Source organism: Mobula birostris, chromosome 29, assembly GCF_030028105.1.
Source record: "Mobula birostris isolate sMobBir1 chromosome 29, sMobBir1.hap1, whole genome shotgun sequence".
NCBI classification, from domain to species: Eukaryota; Metazoa; Chordata; class Chondrichthyes; order Myliobatiformes; family Myliobatidae; genus Mobula; species Mobula birostris.
The window spans coordinates 36,158,024-36,180,434 of NC_092398.1; the positions used below are offsets into that span (position 1 = coordinate 36,158,024).

The 22,411-nt window shown below is 51.9% G+C and overlaps 1 protein-coding gene across 1 annotated transcript in view; it reads right to left on the reverse strand.

The window, feature by feature from the left end:
• Positions 1-22,411, reverse strand: part of mboat7 (membrane bound O-acyltransferase domain containing 7) — a 77,681-nt gene that overhangs the window by 49,542 nt on the left and 5,728 nt on the right. The window contains exons 2-6 of the mRNA XM_072246343.1: positions 20,898-20,987; positions 13,457-13,586; positions 6,949-7,075; positions 6,162-6,321; positions 3,852-4,200 (exon numbers count right to left, since the gene is read on the reverse strand). Of these exons, the coding sequence (XP_072102444.1) occupies positions 3,852-4,200; positions 6,162-6,321; positions 6,949-7,075; positions 13,457-13,586; positions 20,898-20,987 (856 nt within the window). The remainder of the gene's footprint in view (positions 1-3,851; positions 4,201-6,161; positions 6,322-6,948; positions 7,076-13,456; positions 13,587-20,897; positions 20,988-22,411) is intronic.

Genomic DNA, 22,411 nt, shown 5'->3' on the forward strand with positions numbered 1-22,411 from the left:
AGATGGACATTGTGTACGGGGAATGGAGGGAGATGGACATTGTGTATGGGGAATGGAGGGAGATGGACATCGTGGACGGGGAACGGAGGGAGATGGACATTGTGTACGGGGAACGGAGGGAGATGGACATTGTGTACGGGGAACGGAGGGAGATGAACATCGTGGACGGGGATTGGAGGGAGATGGACATTGTGGACGGGGGAACGGAGGGAGATGGACATCGTGGACGGGGAACGGAGGGAGATGGACATCGTGGACGGGGAACGGAGGGAGATGGACATTGTGTACGGGGAACGGAGGGAGATGGACATTGTGTACGGGGAACGGAGGGAGATGGACATTGTGTATGGGGAACGGAGGGAGATGGACATTGTGTATGGGGAACGGAGGGAGATGGACATTGTGGACGGGGAACGGAGGGAGATGGACATTGTGGACGGGGAACGGAGGGAGATGGGACATTGTGGACGGGGAACGGAGGGAGATGGACATCGTGTACGGGGAACGGAGGGAGATGGACATCGTGTACGGGGAACGGAGGGAGATGGACATTGTGTACGGGGAACGGAGGGAGATGGACATCGTGGACGGGGAACGGAGGGAGATGGACATTGTGGACGGGGAACGGAGGGAGATGGACATTGTGGACGGGGAACGGAGGGAGATGGACATTGTGTACGGGGAATGGAGGGAGATGGACATGGTGTACGGGGAATGGAGGGAGATGGACATTGTGTATGGGGAATGGAGGGAGATGGACATTGTGTACGGGGAATGGAGGGAGATGGACATTGTGTACGGGGAACGGAGGGAGATGGACATTGTGGAGGGGAACGGAGGGAGATGGACATTGTGTACGGGGAACGGAGGGAGATGGACATTGTGTACGGGGAACGGAGGGAGATGGACATTGTGTACGGGGAACGGAGGGAGATGGACATCGTGGACGGGGAATGGAGGGAGATGGACATTGTGGACGGGGAACGGAGGGAGATGGACATTGTGTACAGGGAATGGAGGTTGTGGAAGGGAATGGAGGGAGATGGACATTGTACGGGGCACGGAGGGAGATGGACATGGTGTACGGGGAACGGAGGGAGATGGACGTTGTGTATGGGGAACGGAGGGAGATGGACATTGTGTACGGGGAACGGAGGGAGATGGACATTGTGTACGGGGAACGGAGGGAGATGAACATCGTGGACGGGGATTGGAGGGAGATGGACATTGTGGACGGGGAACGGAGGGAGATGGACATCGTGGACGGGGAACGGAGGGAGATGGACATCGTGGACGGGGAACGGAGGGAGATGGACATTGTGTACGGGGAACGGAGGGAGATGGACATTGTGTATGGGGAACGGAGGGAGATGGACATTGTGTATGGGGAACGGAGGGAGATGGACATTGTGGACGGGGAACGGAGGGAGATGGACATTGTGGACGGGGAACGGAGGGAGATGGACATTGTGGACGGGGGAACGGAGGGAGATGGACATTGTGGACGGGGAACGGAGGGAGATGGACATCGTGTACGGGGAACGGAGGGAGATGGACATTGTGTACGGGGAACGGAGGGAGATGGACATCGTGGACGGGGAACGGAGGGAGATGGACATTGTGGACGGGGAACGGAGGGAGATGGACATTGTGGACGGGGAACGGAGGGAGATGGACATTGTGTACGGGGAATGGAGGGAGATGGACATGGTGTACGGGGAATGGAGGGAGATGGACATTGTGTATGGGGAATGGAGGGAGATGGACATTGTGTACGGGGAATGGAGGGAGATGGACATTGTGTACGGGGAACGGAGGGAGATGGACATTGTGGAGGGGAACGGAGGGAGATGGACATTGTGTACGGGGAACGGAGGGAGATGGACATTGTGTACGGGGAACGGAGGGAGATGGACATTGTGTACGGGGAACGGAGGGAGATGGACATCGTGTACGGGGAATGGAGGGAGATGGACATCGTGGACGGGGAATGGAGGGAGATGGACATTGTGGACGGGGAACGGAGGGAGATGGACGTTGTGTATGGGGAACGGAGGGAGATGGACATTGTGTACGGGGAATGGAGGGAGATGGACATCGTGGACGGGGAACGGAGGGAGATGGACATCGTGGACGGGGAATGGAGGGAGATGGACATTGTGTACGGGGAACGGAGGGAGATGGACATCGTGGACGGGGAATGGAGGGAGATGGACATTGTGGACGGGGAACGGAGGGAGATGGACATCGTGGACGGGGAACGGAGGGAGATGGACATCGTGGACGGGGAACGGAGGGAGATGGACATTGTGTACGGGGAACGGAGGGAGATGGACGTTGTGTATGGGGAATGGAGGGAGATGGACATTGTGTACGGGGAACGGAGGGAGATGGACATTGTGTATGGGGAACGGAGGGAGATGGACATTGTGTATGGGGAACGGAGGGAGATGGACATTGTGTATGGGGAATGGAGGGAGATGGACATTGTGTACGGGGAATGGAGAGAGATGGACATTGTGTTTGGGGAACGGAGGGAGATGGACATTGTGTATGGGGAACGGAGGGAGATGGACATTGTGTACGGGGAATGGAGGGAGATGGACATTGTGTACGGGGAATGGAGGGAGATGGACATTGTGTATGGGGAATGGAGGGAGATGGGACATTGTGTACGGGGAATGGAGGGAGATGGACATTGTGGACGGGGAACGGAGGGAGATGGACATTGTGTACGGGGAATGGAGAGAGATGGACATTGTGTATGGGGAATGGAGGGAGATGGACATTGTGTACGGGGGAATGGAGGGAGATGGACATTGTGGACGGGGAACGGAGGGAGATGGACATTGTGGACGGGGAACGGAGGGAGATGGACATTGTGGACGGGGAACGGAGGGAGATGGACATTGTGGACGGGGAACGGAGGGAGATGGACATTGTGTACAGGGAACGGAGGGAGATGGACATTGTGGACGGGGAACGGAGGGAGATGGACATTGTGGACGGGGAACGGAGGGAGATGGACATTGTATATGGGGAACGGAGGGAGATGGACATTGTGTACGGGGAATGGAGAGAGATGGACATTGTGTATGGGGAACGGAGGGAGATGGACATTGTGTACGGGGAACGGAGGGAGATGGACATTGTGTATGGGGAATGGAGGGAGATGGACATTGTGTACGGGGAATGGAGGGAGATGGACATTGTGTACGGGGAATGGAGGGAGATGGACATCGTGGACGGGGAACGGAGGGAGATGGACATCGTGGACGGGGAATGGAGGGAGATGGACATTGTGTATGGGGAACGGAGGGAGATGGACATTGTGTACGGGGAACGGAGGGAGATGGACATTGTGTACGGGGAATGGAGGGAGATGGACATTGTGTACGGGGAACGGAGGGAGATGGACATCGTGGACGGGGAACGGAGGGAGATGGACATCGTGGACGGGGAACGGAGGGGAGATGGACATCGTGGACGGGGAACGGAGGGAGATGGACATCGTGGACGGGGAACGGAGGGGAGTGTGATGCTAACGAGAACGGGGCACAACACTGCAGTGCAAATCATAACCAATGCAGCGTAATCTCCAAACCCAGTAGGACACGACAACGGAGCGCAAGCACCAACCCCAACAGAACATGACGCCCAACTTCAATGGGGCGCGAATCACCACCCCAACGGGGAGCGAATCATGGTCCCGATGGACCGAGACGCCAGACCCCAACAGGGCGTGACGCTCTATTCCAATGGTGTGCGACACCCCGACCGTAATGGAGCGCGACCCTTGACACAAATGGGGCCAGACCACTGACCCCCTCACCCTGAGAGCGCATCCTGACCTGTCAGTGTAGCTGGGATTGGTGGGTCCGTTTCCTGGTCGCGAGCGGGCAGACACTGGGTACGCCCCAAGCCCAGAGGCGATACACGCTCCCTCGGCAAAGGTCCAGGCCACATAGAAGCGTAGGCGGAACGTCAGGAAGAGGGCGGCCGTGTAGAGCAGAGTGTAGGCGAAGCTGCTGCGGGCAAAGTCGGCCGTGCGGACGAAGTCCAGTGGGAAAAGGTGGGAGAAAAGCAGGAATGCCAGCCCATAGAGTGGGGCCAGTGACAGGCGATGGAGCAGAGGATCCCAGCTGGGAACGTGAGGCAGGCGGGAATTCTGCACCCAGTCATGGTATGTCCGGTAACGGTTAGAACGGCCCCTGTGGGGGGAGGGAGACCGTTAGAGGGGGGAGAGAATGAGATAGGGGAGGGGAGAGAAAGGTGGAAAGACAGAAAGGACGGGGAGTGCACAGAAGAGGGGAAAGACAAAGGGGGGAGAGCGGAGGGGAAAGAGAAAGGGGAGGGGGAGAGGGAAAAGGAGGGGCTGGAGGGCAGTGGCGGCGGGGAGGAGGAGGAGGGCGGGGGGAGTGCGGGGAGAGGCACAGGGGGAGGGTGGGTTGGGTGGGCATGGAGAGGGGTTGATGGAGGTGAAGGAGGTGATGGAGTGAAGGGTGTGGGGGGATGAGAGGGTGGGTGGGGGTGGAGAGGGGGTGAGGGGGTGTGGGTGGGATGAGAGGGTGGGTGGGGGTGGTGAGGAGGGGTGTGGGGGGGATGAGAGGGTGGGGTAGGGGTGAGGGGATGTGGGGGGATGAGAGGGTGGGTGGGGGTGGAGAGGAGGGGTGTGGGGGATGAGAGGGTGGGTGGGGGTGGAGAGGAGGGGTGTGGGGGGATGAGAGGGTGGGTAGGGGTGGAGAGGGGTGAGGGGATGTGGGGGGGATGAGAGGGTGGGTAGGGGTGGAGAGGAGGGGTGTGGGGGGATGAGAGGGTGGGTAGGGGTGGAGAGGTGTGTGGGGATGTGGGGGGATGAGAGGGTGGGTCGGGGTGGAGAGGGGTGAGGGGGTGTGGGGGATGAGAGGGTGGGTGAGGGTGGAGAGGAGGGGTGTGGGGGGATGAGAGGGTGGGTAGGGGTGGAGAGGGGTGAGGGGGTGTGGGTGGGATGAGAGGGTGGGTGGGGGTGGAGAGGAGGGGTGTGGGGGGATGAGAGGGTGGGTAGGGGTGGAGAGGAGGGGTGTGGGGGGATGAGAGGGTGGGTGGGGGTGGAGAGGACCGGTGTAGGGGGATGAGAGGGTGGGTGGGGGTGGAGAGGAGGGGTGTGGGGTGATGAGAGGGTTGGTAGGGGTGGAGAGGTGTGAGGGGATGTTGGGGGATGAGAGGGTGGGTCGGGGTGGAGAGGGGTGAGGGGGGTGTGGGGGATGAGAGGGTGGGTGGGGGTGGAGAGGAGGGGTGTGGGGGGATGAGAGGGTGGGTAGGGGTGGAGAGGGGTGAGGGGGTGTGGGTGGGATGAGAGGGTGGGTGGGGGTGGTGAGGAGGGGTGTGGGGGGATGAGAGGGTGGGTAGGGGTGAGGGGATGTGGGGGGATGAGAGGGTGGGTGGGGGTGGAGAGGAGGGGTGTGGGGGGATGAGAGGGTGGGTAGGGGGTGGAGAGGAGGGGTGTGGGGGGATGAGAGGGTGGGTGGGGGTGGAGAGGACCGGTGTAGTGGGATGAGAGGGTGGGTGGGGGTGGAGAGGAGGGGTGTGGGGGGATGAGAGGGTGGGTAGGGGTGGAGAGGGGTGAGGGGGTGTGGGTGGATGAGAGGGTGGGTGGGGGTGGTGAGGAGGGGTGTGGGGGGATGAGAGGGTGGGTAGGGGTGAGGGGATGTGGGGGGATGAGAGGGTGGGTGGGGGTGGAGAGGAGGGGTGTGGGGGGATGAGAGGGTGGGTAGGGGTGGAGAGGAGGGGTGTGGGGGGATGAGAGGGTGGGTGGGGGTGGAGAGGACCGGTGTAGTGGGATGAGAGGGTGGGTGGGGGTGGAGAGGAGGGGTGTGGGGTGATGAGAGGGTGGGTAGGGGTGGAGAGGTGTGAGGGGATGTGGGGGGATGAGAGGGTGGGTCGGGGTGGAGAGGGGTGAGGGGGGTGTGGGGGTTGAGAGGGTGGGTGGGGGGTGGAGAGGAGGGGTGTTGGGGGATGAGAGGGTGGGTAGGGGTGGAGAGGGGTGAGGGGGTGTGGGTGGGATGAGAGGGTGGGTGGGGGTGGAGAGGAGGGGTGTGGGGGGGATGAGAGGGTGGGTGGGGGTGGAGGAAGGAGAAGATGGCGTTGAGGTAGGGAGTAGGCGCCAGGGTTTGGACAAGGGGATTTCTCACCGGTCATAATGCCCAGATAACAGTAGCTGTAACAGAGAATCTCCCGTAGTCCAGGCATCACCCCGTCCAGTGGATGACGACCAGGGGGAGTCCGTCCCCGGCTCAACGCCTCCAGGTAGACCGGGTTCAACTCTGCCGCCAGGCTCACCATCTGGTGAGTGAGAGACAGAGAGACTGTGAGGGTGATAGGAGAGGAGAGAGTGAGGGGAAGAGAGGGAGAGAGTGAGAGGAAGAGAAGGAGAGATTGAGGGGGTGGAAGAGAGGGAGGGGAGAGAGAGGGGTTGAAAGGTGGGGGGGCGGGGATAGATAGATAGAGTGGGGTGGGGTGAGTGTGGAGATAGGGAAGAGGTGGGAGGGTGTTGGGGGAGGAGTTGGGAAGGTGTAAGAGGGAGTATACGGAATGAGAGGGGAAAGGGACGAGGGTGGGAGAAGAGGGTGGAGAGCGGGGTGAGAGTGGGTGTAGGGAGTTGGAGTGGGCAGAGGGTGAGGGGCGGGAACAGGGGGTGGGGGAAGAGTGGGGAGTGGTGGGGAAAGTGGAGGAAGGGGTGGGGAAAGAGGAGGAAGGGTGGGGAAAGAGGGGAGGGGTGGGGAAAGTGGAGGGAGGGGTGGGGAAAGAGGGGAAGGGGTGGGGAAAGGGGGAGGGGTCAGGTGGTGGGTAATGAGGTGCAGAGTGGGGAGAACAGGTGGGGGACAGTGGGTGTGAGTTAGGGGGAGAGTGGGTGGTCAGCAACTGACCCTCCTGTCCCTGGTCGACCCCTGCTGCCCGGTTTGCACTCACCTTGAGCGTCAGCAGGAGCTGGACAGCATTGGCGAAGGGATTGGGGGATGGCAGCCCCAGGTAGCCCAGCATGCGGAAGAGGAGAAGATATGAGAACATCCAGGCCAGAGTGAGCTGGTAGCAGTATCTGCAGGAGAGAGTGAAAGCTCTTAGTTTGTCCAACTGCCCCACCATTGCAGACGAGTGGCTCGACCCTGACACCTCTCTCCCGCTCTGACTGTCTCGGGAAGGTCACCAGCATCTCCAACAATGCACGCGATAGCTGGAGTGACTACAGCGTGTGACAGGGTACAGCGCCCAGCACCAGGAACACGGGTTCAATACCTGATGCTGCCCGTAAGGCAGGGGTGTCAAACTCATTTTAGGTCACGGGCGGGATCAGTTGTGCACGCACGCGTGCTCCCACAGCTTTCGTTACCTTCGTTTTTTCAACCTGCTCTCATGTGTCTCAGTCTCTGCTATATCTACAAAGTGTTTCACTTTACGAATTTCGTTTCTTATGAAGGAGATTGCCTAGCAAGCATTATTTTTATGATTGGTATTAACTTACAGTCGTAGGCTACAAGAAAGTTGTGATGAGAGAGAGAAAAAATGATGCTATTTTGGCTAAGATTGTTTTGGGAGCCACACCCTTTCCATTAATAAGCCATTTGAAATCGAACATTAGCAGCCACAAATGTAGACCTAACGAAACAAATTGTAAATGTAGGCTACACAACTGCACCTAATTTTTATTAGCCCTCTTCCAGCAATCAAACTCAATGAACACAGTTAGCCTCTAATTTTTATTGAAGTGATCACATTTACAATAATAGTCAGAAAATGAATGGATCACAATATTATAACACTCAATATTTCATGATGCATTTTGCTTACATGTCGCAGTGCATCGAACAGTTTCACTCATTTTTCACTTGCTGCTTCCAGACACCTGACATCTCTTGGCTTTAACCAGCCTGTAAACATCAGGCAACCACGAGGAAATAAGCAGATGCTGGAATTTCAAGCAACATCAGCGATCAGTTTCAGGCTGCTGCTACATAACGCCTCTTGGTGTACAATACAATGAAAATTCCAGAATTCCTGCTCTGGATTCGCTGTCTGAACTTTCTCTCTGAGTTTCCCAACAACACCTGCCTTTTCCCCGACCGTGGACGGTGCACCATCTGTTGCCACGCTGACAGCGTGACTCCAGTCAACCCCCAGTCCGTCCAAGGCCCTGACGAGGCTGGAGAAAACATCGTTCGCCTTTGTGGTGTTTCTCATGGGCACCATCTCCACAAACTCCTCGGTGACGGTCAAAGATTCATCAACACCACAAATAAATATTCCCAATTGAGCTACATCAGTCACATCGGTGCTCTTATCAATTGCAATAGAGAAGGCAATAAATGACTTCACTTTGTCTTTTAGTTGACTGCTCAAATCTCCTGCAAGGTCCCCGATTCTCTCTGCCACGCTATTTCTTGACAAGCTGATATTACCAAAAGCCTGTCTCTTCTCAGGGCACACCAGCTCAGCCGCCGTCAGCATGCATGCTTTGATGAAATCCCCCTCTGAGTATGGCTTCGACACAGCAGCTGTTTTGTTGGCAATAATATAGCGGCCTCGACAGCTCCATCATGAGTCTCTCGCCTATTGGTGAACTGATTGCTGTTTTCTCAGAGCTGCTTCAAGCTCGTTTACCTTTTGTGTTCTGAGTCGTCCTGCGTACTTGTCATTTTTTTCTCCGTCTGACGTCTCATAGTGTCGTTTGATATTGTGCTCTTTTGCCACAGCCACTTGTTGCGAGCATGTCAGACACACAGGTTTGCGGTTGATCTCACAGAAGAAAAAGCGATCTTTCCAATTATCGTTGAATATCCGACGTTCGATGTCAACTTTTCTTTTCTTGGAAAGCATTTTGAACCACAGCAGCAAACGGTCTCAGCCTTGCTACAGGTGTTACTTACCTGAGTACTCTGTGTGTTTATACTGTGTCTGACGACGTTAGTGGTCTCCAGTGCAGGGTGGTAGGTGCTTATGCACGGCGGCTGGTTAACTGCCGCCTATCATTTTCTAAGTACACACAACAAGCTGCCAGCGCGGCTGGCGGCACAGACAGCGGTGGGAGAGAGAGCGGTTGCTGTACAGATAACCTCTGGCCACTCGTTCCATAGACAGACCACCCTCTGGGTGAAAAAGTTGCCCCTCGGGTCCCCATTAAACCTCTTTCCCCCCTCTCACCTTAAACCTGTGCCCTCTGGTTCTTGCTTGCCCAAGCCTGTGTATATTCACCCTACCTGTGCCCTTCAGTCTCCAACACTGCTTCAAGGAATAAAGTCCTAAACTGACTGACCTCTCAGTATAACTCAGTCACTCAAGTCCTGGCAACATCCTCAGAAATCTCCTCTGCACTCTTTCCATCTTTCCAGAACTGAACACAATACTCCAAATCCCGTACTGGAGTGAGACTGGACACCTCGGTGAGTGGAGCCAGAACGACAAATCTTTCACTCAGCGTCAGTAAAAAAAAAAGAGCTACAGTCATTTAATCATAGGCATAAAAAAGTACAGCCCAGGTTTTGTATGCCTCTATCAAATCTCCTCTCAATCGCCTACATTCCAAGGAAAATAGTCCTGAACTATTCAGTCTTTCTTTATAACTCAGGCCCTCTGTACTCTTTCTACACATTCACATCTTTCCTGTAGGTAGGTGGCCAAAACTGCACGCAATACTCCAAATTAGGCCTCCCCAACCTCTTATACAACTAACATAACATCCCACCTCCTGTACTCAATACTTTGAATGATGGAAGTCAATGTGCCAAAAGCTTTCTTTATAACCTATCTACCTGTGACACCACACTCAGTGAACGATGGTTCTGTGTTGGCAGACCCCCATCCCCGTGTTCCGCCACACCCAGTGAACGATGGTTCTGTATTGACAGACCCCCATCCCCGTGTTCCGCCACACCCAGTGAACGATGGTTCTGTATTGACAGGCCCCCATCCCCGTGTTCCGCCACACCCAGTGAACGATGGTTCTGTATTGACAGGCCCCCATCCCCGTGTTCCGCCACACCCAGTGAACGATGGTTCTGTGTTCTCTATCCCTGTGTTCTATCACACTCAATGCCCTACCGTTCACTGTCAGACCTACCAAACCAAAGTGCAATGTCTTGCACTTGTCTGCATTAAATTCCATTTTCCAGCCGGTCCAGATCCCTCTGCAAGCCATGATAGCCTTCCTCACTGTCCACCGCACCCCTAATCTTCTTGTCATCCGCAAATTTGCTGATCCGGTTAAGCACATGATCATCCAGACTGTTGATACAGATGAGAAACAGCAACGGATCCATGCAGCTGCCAGTCCCAGGCCTCCACTCAGAGAGGTAGCCATCCACTACCACTCTCCCACAAAGCCAATGTTTAATCCAATTTACTTTCATCCAATTTCATCTTGAATGCTGAGCGACTGAACCTTTGTGACCAGCCTCCCATGCAGAACTTTGTCAAATACCTTTCTAAAGTCCATGTAGACAATATCCACTGCCTTGCCTTCATCAACTTTACTGGAAACCTCCTTGAAAAACTATAAGATTGGTTAGACGTGACCTACCATGCAGGAAACCATGCTGACTATCCTTAATCAGTCCATGTCTCTCCAAAGACTTGTATATCCAGGCCCTTAGAATCCCTTTTAATAACTTTCCCGCAACTTACTCACCGGCCTGTAATCTCCTGCTTTACTCTGACAGGCACGTACCAGCTTTGCACTCTCAAAATCTCACGTTTGAGGCCTTCCACTTACCAAGTGCACCTCTGCCAGAAAACAGCCTGTCCCAATCCACACTTGCCAAATCCTTTCTGATACTATCAAAATTGGCCTTTCTTCAATTCAGAATCTGTCCGCGGACCAGACCTCCCCCTTTCCACATTTCCTTTGAAACGAATGGCATTGTGATCACGAGATGCAAACTGTTCCCGACACAAACTTCTGTCACCTGCCCTGCCTCATTCCCTAATAGCAGATCAAGTTTCACACTCTCTCTCGTTGGGACTTCTACATACTGGTCAAGAAAACTTCCCTGAACACAATTGACAAATACGATGCTATCGAGTCCTTTTATAGTATGGAAGTCCCAGTCAATATGTGGAAAGTTAAAACCACCTGCTATACCCAACCTTGTAACATTCTGCAATCTCTCTGCAAATGTCTTCCTCTAAAACCCTTGAATTTGGGAGGGTGGTTTGTAATCAACGTGGTCACACCTTTCTTATTTATCAGTTCCACCCAAAAATGCCTCACTAGACAAGTTCTCCCATCTGTCCTGACTGAGCACTGCCGTGACATTTTCCTTGACTAGTAATGCCGTCCCTTCTCCTTTAATCTCTCCCACTCTGTCGTGTCTAACACATCGGAACCCTGGAATAGTGAGCTGCCAGTCCTGCCCCTCCTGCAAACAAGTTTCACCACAGCTCAACTCTTCTCTCTCCCTCCCCCCTCACTTCCCTTCTGAGTGACAGAGATGTGCCTTTCCTCTGCTGGGCCATTTCCCACTCACAGTATTGAATGTTTTATACCTGTTGTTGAAGGGGATGGCCACTGACTGTATAACCCTTTCTCCCCTCTGACTGTCACCCGATTTCCTGAGTCCTGCACTATCACCCCCTCAACCTCCCACTGATCCAGATTTCATCCAGTTCCAGAGCCAATTCCTTAATGCAGAGTGTTAGAAGCTGCAAATGGTTGCGCTTCTCGCAGGTGTAGTGGTCAGGGACACCGGAGGTCAACCCGCCTTCCCACATCCTGCAAGAGGAGCATTCCACTATCCTGCCGGGCATCCCTACTGTTTTAACTGAGCAGATATAAAGGAGGAAAAAGAATGAATTGTGGGAGAGGAAAAAAACTCTACCCCCAGTTCTTTTGCCTACAGCTAAGTTTGTCTACACTTCCCACTGCCCTGGTAAAGCAACTAATTGTTGACTTCGTTGGGGGGTCCACATCAGGAGATCTTGCTGCTTACACAGGTCAGACACAGACAACGGCTGACCCCCTCCAGCTCCTTTCAGCGTGTGTCATTTGCCCTCCTCCAATTAAACGATTGAAGATGGGAGTATGCTGATTGGTTACGTCACGGTCTGGTACGGTCAGGTACCGTCTGGTAGGGTCTGGTACGGTCTGGTAGGGTCAGGTACAGTCAGGTACGGTCAGCTAGGGTCTGGTACGGTCAGATACAGGCTGGTAGGGTCTGGTACGGTCAGGTACGGTCTGGTACGGTCAGGAAGGTAAGAAGCTGCAGAGTGTACTCACTCAGCCCAGTACATCTCTCCCCACCATCGGGAGTATCTACACCAGGTGCTGCCTCAGGGAGGCAAGGTCACCGTCAAAGATCGCCACTGTCCAGGCCGTGCCATCTTCTCGCATCTCCCATCGGGCAGGAGGTACAGAAGCCCGAAGCCCCACTTCACCAGGTTCAGGATCGGCTACTTCCCTTCAACCAGTTGGCACAAGCCTAATCACCGGCTTGGTACAGTAACGGCATTACCAACTGTCTTCCTTCTGTGAAAAATTGAGTCTGTGTTTCTTTGTGAGCGATGCTCTGTGCCTTTGATGCCGCTGCAGGGAGGCTTTTCATTCCTCCAGTGTTCACACGGGCCCGTGCTTCTTGCCAGTGGTGGGACTCTTCACCAACAATGATGAGATGGCCTTTGGAGAGGAGGTAGTCGAGTCAAGGCCTGGTCCAGACAAATAACCTCTTCCTCAATGCCAGCAAGACAAAGAGTGGGAATCAAAACTCTGGGGTATACACAATCTTGTCCAGGTGACTTACCTACCTTCAGACCTCTCAGGTTCCGAAGGACCTTCTATCTAGTTCTGGCAGCTTCATACGCTTCATGCCCCCGACACCTGGAACTGCTAGTGCCTTCCACATGAAATGTCTAATACCAGAGGGCATGCACTGAAGGTGAGAGGGGATGTGAGGGGTGGATGCCTGGAACGTGCTGCCTGATACGGTGGTAGAGGCAAATACATTTGAGGCTTTTAAAAGATGTTTGGATAGGCACATGAATGTGAGGAAGATGGAGGGTTGTGCAGATGGAGGGTAGGAGAGATTAGTTTGAGGGTTTTTTGATTCACTTTTCACCTAGTTTGCCACAACACTGTGGGCCAAAAGGTCTGTTCTGTACTGTTCTATGTTCTATTAATCACCCTTTCCACTTCTGATCCCTTGATGAGGACTGGTGTGTGTTCCCTTGACTTCCCCTGCCTGAAGTCCACAATCACTTCCTGTGTTTTAATGACGTTGAGTGCAAGGTTGTGCTGCGACACCACTCAACAAGCTGATCTATCTCACTCCTGTGCTCCTCTTCGTCACCATCTGAAACCCTGCCAACGGTTGTGTTGCTGGCAAATTTATTGACGGCACTTATGCTGTGTCTAGCCACACAGTTGTGGGTGTAGAGAGCAAAGCAGCAGGTCTCGGTGAGGGGCGAGGGATCGAGGGACATGATGGACACGTACCTGGTGCAGAACCTGATGATTGCCCAGGTGATGAAGATGCACAGGAGCGAATGGAAGGTGTGAAGGCCACAGGTTGCCGCCACAATAGTGAACCCGATCAGCGTGGCGCTGATCTGTCTCCCCAGCTTCCCTGTGGGGTGGCAAGAGAGAGAGAGAGAGGGTCACTGGCAGGATTCCCACCACCCACGGCTTCCCGTGGCGCTCCCTCTGTATCGGCGTCAGGTGTGAACCGCTTCTGACAAATAACGCGTCCAACATGGAGACAGACCATTCACCAATCATCAATGCCAGCCCAGATTCTCAACTAAGCCTGTTCTAGTTGGTCACATTATACTCGTGTCCTTCTGAACCTTTCCTATCCGTGCACCTGTCCATGTGCCTTTGTCAATGCTGTTAAAGTTCCAGCCTCAACCTCTTCTCCTGGAAGCTCGTTCCATAGACGGACAACCCTCTGGGTGGAAAAAGTTGCCCCCTGGGTCCCTATTAAATCTCTTTCCCCCTCTCACCTTGAACCTGTGACCTCTGGTTCTTGATTGCCCAACCCTGGGAAAAAGACTGTGCTCATTCACCCAATCTGTGTCCTCCATGGTTTTATACACGTCTCAGTCTCCTACACTCTATGGGCCATTTTTGAAGCGGCCATCATCGGAGAGGTCAGCATTAGAGTGAAGGTTTTCAAGGCTTGAGAAAGCAAAAGAACAAGCTGAAGGTTGACTAGTTCCTTGTTTTTCATTCTTTCTATCTGCTTGGTTAGGATAGTAGGGAGATACCAGGCAGGATAGTGGAGTGCTTCTCTTGAGGGATGTGGGAAGGCAGGGAGACCTCCTGTCTCCTTGACGACTACATTTGTGAGAAGTGTATCCTGCTGCAGCTTCTAACACTCTGCATTAAGGAGTTGGATCTGGAACTGGAAAATATCTGGACCAATTGGGAGGCTGAGGGGTAGATAGGATATAAAGAAAGCTGGTTACACCTAAGGTGCAGGACACAGGACGACCATCAGGAAGGGGAAAGGGGAAAGGGGTTAAACAGCCAGTACAGAGTACCCCTGTGGCCATCCCCCTCAACAATAGGTATACTAATTTGGATACTGGTGGGGGGGGGATGACCTAGCAGAGGAAGGTCACAGAGGTCGGATCTCTGGCACTGACTTAGAAGGGAAGGGGAGGGGGAGAAGAGGCGAACTGTGGTGACAGGGTTAGGGGAACTGGAGGGTGGTTCTGTGGATGAGAATGGTTTGATGATGATACTTTACTGATCCCAATGGAAATTACAGTGTCACGGTAGTATTCCAAGTGCACAAATATAAATATTAGAAGTGAAATAAAAAGAATAAGTTAGCACAAACAGTCTAACAGGAGGGGCGTCATCACTTCCCCCACTATAGGTTGACTCACTATAGAGCCTAATGGCCAAGGGTAAGAATGACCTCATATTGAAGCAGCGCAGTTGTCTCAGTCTTTTACTAAAAATGCTCCTCTGTTCAGCCAAGGTGGCATGCAGAGGGTGAGAAACATTGTCCAGAATTGTCAGGGTTTTCCAGAGGGTCCTTTGTTCTACCACAGCCTCCCGTCTGTCCAGTTTGACCCCTATAACAGAGCCAGCCTTTCGAATCAGTTTATTGAGCCTGATGGTAACACCCCTGTTGATGCCATTGCCTCAGTACACCACCGCATAGAAGATCTTTCTGGTACAAAAAACCGGTAGAATATGTGAAGGAGAGGCCTGCATACTCCAAAGGACTTCAGTCTCCTCAGGAGATAGAGGCAACTCTGGCCCTTCTTGTACACAGCCTCCGTGTTGGTGCACCCCCAGGTACTGGAAGGTTCTCACCCCATCCACATCCCCACCATCAGTAGTAACAGGGAGCAGTGCAGGCTCAGTCTTCCTAAAGTCCATCACCATCTCCTTTGTCTGACTGATGTTGAGCTGCAGATGATTCAGCTTGCACCATTTGACAAAGTCCTCCACCAGAACCCTGTACTCATCCTCCCGTCCACCCTTTATAAACCCAAATATTGCTGAGTCATCAGAGAATTTCTGCAAAGGACAAGAATCAGTGTTGTATCTAAAGTCCAAAGTACACAGGGTAAACAGGAAAGAAGACAATACAGTCCCCTGTGAGGCCCCAGTGCTGCTTACAGCCATGTCTGACACACATCTCTGGAGTCTCCCAGGTGCTGCGGTCCGGGATATCTCAGATTGAGTCCTCAGCATTCTTAAGTAGGACGGTGAACAGCCAGAGGTTGTGGTTCATGTAGTTACCAATGACATGGGTAGGAGAATGACCAGGTTCTTCAAAATGAGTTCAGGGAGTTAGGTGCTAAGTTAAAGGGCAGGACCTACAGGGTTGTGATCTCAGAATCGCTACCTGTGCCACGTGCTAGTGAAGCCAGAAATAGGAAGATTACAGATTAATACGTGGCTCAGGAGGGAGGGCATATGATTTTTGGACGATTGGGCTCTCTTCCGGGAAAGGTGGAACCTGTACAGAAGAGACGGTTTGCACCTGAACTGGAAAGGAACTAATATCCGATCAGCAAAGTTTGTTCATACTGCATGGGGTGGGCAGGGTTTAAACTAGAAGTGAAGGGGGATAGGAACAGTTAGTGGATAGTGGAGACAGACAAAGTTAGAAATTAAAAAGTTGAGCATGGTGCAACTAGTGTCCTGAGCTGCACATATTTCAATGCAAGAAGTATCGTGGAAAGGCAGATGAGCTCAGGGCACGGATCAACACCTGGAATTATGATGTTGTAACCATGAGTGAGATTTGGTTGGAGGAGGGGGCAAGACTGGTAGCTCAATATTCTGGGGTCCCGACAGAGCGGAGAGATTAAAGGGGGGGGGGGAGGCGGTACTAGTCAGGGAAAATATCATGACAGTGCTCCATCAGGACAGACTGGAGAACTCGTCTAGCGAGGCGTTATGGGTGGAACTGGGAAATAAGAAAGGTATGACCATGTTAATAGGCCTATATTACAGACCACCCAACAGTCCTTGGGATTTAGAGGAACAAATTTGTAAAGAGATCGCAGGCTGTTGCAAGAAACATAAAGTTATGACAGTAGGTGATTTTAACTTTCCACACATTGACTGGGACCCCCATATTGTAAAAGGGCTGGATGGAATAGAGTTTATCAAATAGGTTCGGGAAAGTTTTCTAAATCAATGTATAGAGGTCCCAACTAGAGAGTGCGATACATTATCTATTAAGGAATAAGACAGGGCAGATGACAGAAGTTTGTGTAGGGAAACACTTTGCATCCGGTGACCCAATCCCATTAGTTTCAAAGTAAATATGGAAGAGGAAATCTGGTCCTCAGGTTGAGATTCTAAATTAGAGGAAGGCCAGTTTTGATGGCATCAGAACGGATCTGGCAAGTGTGGATTGGGACAGACTGTTCTCTGGCAAATTTGTACTTGGTAAGTGGGTGGCCTTCAAAAGTGAGATTTTGAGAGTACAAAGCTTGTATGTGTCTGTCAACCTTGGTTTTTCTGAGATATTGAGGCTCTGGTTAAAAGAAGGAGGTGCATAGCAGATATAGGCAGATAGGAACAAATCAGGTGCTCAGAAATGTAAGAGAACAGTTATGAAAGAAATCAGGAGGGTTAAAAGAAGGCATGAAGTTGTCCAAACAGACAAGGTGAAGGAGAATCCGAAGGGGTTCTACAGATATATTAAGAGCAAAAGGATTGCGAGGAACAAAATTGGCCCTCTGGAGATTAGAATGGTAATCCACGTGTGGAACCAAAAGAGAAGGGGTGATCTTAAATACACTTTTTGCATCTGCATTTACTCAGGAGATGGACGCAGTCTATGGAAGTGAGGCAAAGCAGCATGGACCCGATACAGATTCAGAGGAGGAGGGTTTTTCCTGTCTTGAGGCAAATTAGGGTGGAAATATCCCCAGTGACTGACAAGGTGCTCTCTAGGACCCTGCAGAAGACAAGTGCAGAAAGTGCTGGGGCACTGGCAGAGATATTTAAATCATCCTTTGCGGCAGGAGAGGTACCAGGGGTTTGGAGGATAGTCAATGTTGTTCTGTTGTTAAAGAAAGGCTCTAAAAATAAACCATGAAATTATAGGCCAGTGAGCCTGGCATCAATAGTGAGAATGTTTTTGGAAGGCATTCTCAGGGACCGGATATATGAGTAATTGGATAGACGTGGATTGATTAAAGATAGTCAGCATGGCTTCGTGGTAGATCATATCTAACCAATTTTATAGTTTTTCAAGGCAGCTTACAAAAGTTGACAAAGACAAGACAGTGGATGTTGCCTACAAGGCATCTGACAAGGTCCCTCATGGGAGGTTGGTCAAGATGGTTCAGTCACTCAGCAGAGGGACAAGTGGGAGGTGTTGCACTTCAACAGGACCAACCAGGGTAGGTCTTACTCAGTGAACAGTAGGACACTTCAACAGGACCAACCAGGGTAGGTCTTACTCAGTGAACGGTAGGACACTTCAACAGGACCAACCAGGGTTGGTCTTACACAATGAATGGTAGGACACTTCAACAAGACCAACCAGGGTTGGTCTTACACAATGAATGGTAGGACACTTCAACAGGACCAACCAGGGTTGGTCTTACACAATGAATGGTAAGGCACTGAGCAATGTAGTAGAACAAAGGGATCTGGGAATGCAGGTCCGTAATTCATTGAAAGTGGTGTCACAGGTAGATAGGGTCATATAAAAAGGCTTGTTTCTGAGCTGTATCTTTCAATGATTTCAGGAATAAAGTCCCAACCTCTCTCCATAAATCAGTCCCTCAAGTCCCGGCAACATCCTCGTAAATCTCACCAACATCTTGTACAACTGCAACATAATGCCTCAACAACATAGGCCTCCAAATACTTGCCAAGATATAGAGTTGACATTGCAAAGGGAGCTGGATAAAGCCCAATTTATACTTCTGCGTCAAACGTATGCCGTAGGTACCGTGTACCCTACGCCGTAGGGTGACGTGCACCTCCCCAAAAATGTAACTCATGCGTCATGGTGACACAGACTGCAACAACTGTGATTGGTCCGCTTGGTAGCATTGCATTTCCAGTTGCTTTTCTCCGCCATGCCCGTACACTGATGTGAAATAAATGGTTGGAGACGATGAACCAGATCGTCAAGTCTACCTGCCGACATCCGAAAATATTTGAAATGAATTTCCTTGTCTATGTCTCTCATGAAGAAACTCAACACAGTGGCATAGAAACCCCACCGCCAACTAGCGTTTTGGCGGTGAATTGCAGAGCAACACAAACACAACTACGCATGCTCGCTACGGTGTAGGGCTACGCAAAATTCTAAATCAGGCCTATGGCGTAGCCCGTACGCACAAGTATAAGTCAGCCTTAAAGGCATGTAATAGGAGTAATGTCACAATTGTAATAGGGGTCTTCAACACGCAAGGGGAAATCAGGTTAGTGTCAGATCACAAGAGAGGGAATTTGTTGAATGTCTGCGAGATGGCTTTTTAGAGCAGCTTGTGCTTGAGCCTACTTGGGGAAAGCCATCTTAGGTTGGGTTTTGTGTAATAACCCAGATCTTATTAGGGAATTTAAAGTTTTAAAGTAAAGGAACCCTTCGGAGGCAGTGATCATAATATGATTGAATTCATACTACAATCTGAGAGGGAGAAGCATGTCAGGTGACTCAGTATCACAATGGAATAAAGGGGATTACAAAGGCATGAGAGACTTGCCAATAATATGAAGCAGGACACGAAAAGTTTTTTCAGTCATATAAAGAGTAAAAGGGAGGTGAGAGTTGATATTGAACCACTGGAAAATGATGTTGGTGAGGTAGTCATGGGGACAAAGAAATGGCAAATGAACTTAATGGGTACTTTGTATCAGTCTTCACTGTGGAAGACATGTGCCAGAGGTCCATGAGTGTCAGGGAGCAGGAGTGAGTGCATTACTACTACAAAGGAAAACGTGCTGGGCAAACTCAAAGGTCTTAAGATGGATAAGTCACCTGGACCAGATGGACTACATCCCAGAGTCCTGAGAGAGGTTGCTGAAGAGATAACGAATGCATTGGTCATGATCTTTCAAGAATCACTTGATTCTGGCACAGTCTTGGAGGACTGGAAGATTGCAAATGTCACTCCACTCTTCAAGAAGGGAGGACGGCAAAAGAAAGGCCAGTTAGCCTAACATCAGTGGTTGGGAAAGTGTTGGAATCTATTACTAAGGATGAGGTTTCAGGGTACTTGGAGACTAATGATAAAATAAGTCAACATCAGCATGGTTTCTGTGAAGGGAAACCTTGCCTGACAAATCTGTTAAGAGTTCTTCAAGGAAGTAACAAGCAGGGTGGACAAAGGAGAGTCAGTGAATGTCATCTACTTGGATTTTCAAAAGGCATTTGATAAGTGACACACATGAGGCTTCCTAACAAGGTAAAATCCTATGGCACTAGTGGAAAGATACTGACATGGGTAGCGGAATGGCTGACAGAAGAAGGCAGCAAATGGGAATAAAAAGGGGCTTTTCTGGTTGGCTCTCTGTAACTAGTGGTGTTCCTCAGGGGTCAGTATTGGGCCCGATGCTTTTCACTTGTTTGTCAGTGTTTGGATAATGGAATTGATGGCTTTGTGGCAAAGTTTGCAGATAACACGAAGATAGGTGGAGGGATAGGTAGTGCTGAAGAAGCAATGCAATTACAGCAGGACTTTGACAAATTGGAAGAATGGCCAAAAAGTGGCAGATGGAATACAGTGTTGGGAAACATATGATAATGCATTTTGGTAAAAGGAACAATAGTGCAGACTATTATCTAAATGGGGAGAAGGTTCAAACATCAGAGGTGCAGAGGGACTGAGGAGTCCTTGTACAAGACTCACAGAAGTTTAATTTACAGGTCAAGTCTATGGTAAAGAAGGCAAATGCAATGTTGGCATTTATTTCAAGGGGAATAGAATATAAAAGCAAGGAGATAATGCTGAGCCTTTATAAGACACTAGTTAGGCCACACTTGGAGTATTGTCATCAGTTTTGGGCCCCATATCTCAGAAAGGATGTGTTGTCATTGGAGAGAGTCCAGAGGAGGTTCATGAGGGTGATTCTGGGAATGAAGAGGTTAACATATCAGGAGTATTTGCCAGCTTTGGGCCTGAACTTACTGGAATTTAGAAGAATGTGAACATTGAAACCTACTGAATGTTGAAAGCATCAGAAAGGGTGGATGTAGAGAGGATACTTCCAATGGCGGGGGTATCCAGAACGAGAAGGCACAGCCTCAAAATTCAGGGGTGACCCTTAGAATAGAGGTAAGGAGGAATTTTTTAGCCAGAGAATAGTGAATCTGTGGAATGCTCTGCCACAGACTGTGGTGGAGGCCAAAGCCCATTTTCCCAGCCTGAAAATTATGTCTGCAAACTAATACAGATCCCCCCCAGTAGCAGGTGAGAGTGTGGACCATTGTGGAACATACCGGTCTGTTTCAAGCAGAATCCAATGGGGATTGAGCCAGTGAGGATGGCAACATACTTCAGCTCCTCCAGAGACATGTTTGGGCCTTGGACCTGCACAGACACAGAAGTTATTGCAACACGTCAAAAATCTAAGGGATTATGCAACATCCTCCCCACCAACCCATTACACACTTCTGCAGTCAGAGAGAGAGTGAAGCTCCCTCCATCCAATCACACACTCCCAGGGTCAGACACAGAATAAAATCTCCCTCCACACTGTCCCACCACACACCCCTGGGGTCAGACACAGAATAAAATCTCCCTCCACACTGTCCCATCACACACTCCTGGGGTCAGACACAGAATAAAATCTCCCTCCACATTGTCCCATCACACACTCCTGGGGTCAGACACAGAGTGAAGCTCCCTCCACACTGTCCCATCACACACTCCCGAGGTCAGACACAGAATGAAATTCCCTCCACACTGTCCCATCACACACTCCTGGGGTCAGACACAGAGTGAAGCTCCCTCCACACCGTCCCATCACACATTCCCGGGGTCAGACACAGAGTGAATCTCCCTCCACACTGTCCCATCACACACTCCCGGGGTCAGACACAGAGTGAAACTCCCTCCACACTGTCCCATCACACACTCCCGGGGTCAGATACAGAGTGAATCTCCCTCCACACCGTCCCCATCACACACTCCCGGGGTCAGATACAGAGTGAAGCTCCCTCTACACCGTCCCATTCACTCCCGGGGGTCAGACACAGAGTGAAACTCCCTCCACACTGTCCATCACACACTCCCGGGGTCAGAAACAGAGTGAAGCTCCCCCACATACCGTCCCATCACACACTCCCCGTGGTCAGACGCAGAGTGAAGCTCCCTCTACACCGTCCCATTCACTCCCGGGGTCAGACGCAGAGTGAAGCTCCCTCTACACCGTCCCATTCACTCCCGGGGTGATCTCCCCCTACACTGTCCCACTCACTCCCGGGGTGATCTGCCCCTACACTGTCCCACTCACTCCTGGGGTGATCTCCCCCTACACCGTCCCATTCACTCCCGGGGTGATCACCCCCTACACCGTCCCATTCACTCCCGGGGTGATCTCCCCCTACACCGTCCCATTCACGTCCCGGGGTGATCTCCCCCTACACTGTCCCACTCACTCCCGGGGTGATCTCCCCCTACACCGTCCCACTCACTCCCGGGGTGATCTCCCCCTACACTGTCCCATTCACTTCCCGGGGTGATCTCCCCCTACACTGTCCCACTCACTCCCGGGGTGATCTCCCCCTACACTGCCTCATTCACTCCCGGGGTGATCTCCCCCTACACTGTCCCATTCACTCCCGGGGTGATCTCCCCCTACACTGCCTCATTCACTCCCGGGGTGATCTCCCCCTACACTGTCCCATTCACTCCCGGGGTGATCTCCCCCTACACTGTCCCACTCACTCCCGGGGTGATCTCCCCCTACACTGCCTCATTCACTCCCGGGGTGATCTCCCCCTACACTGTC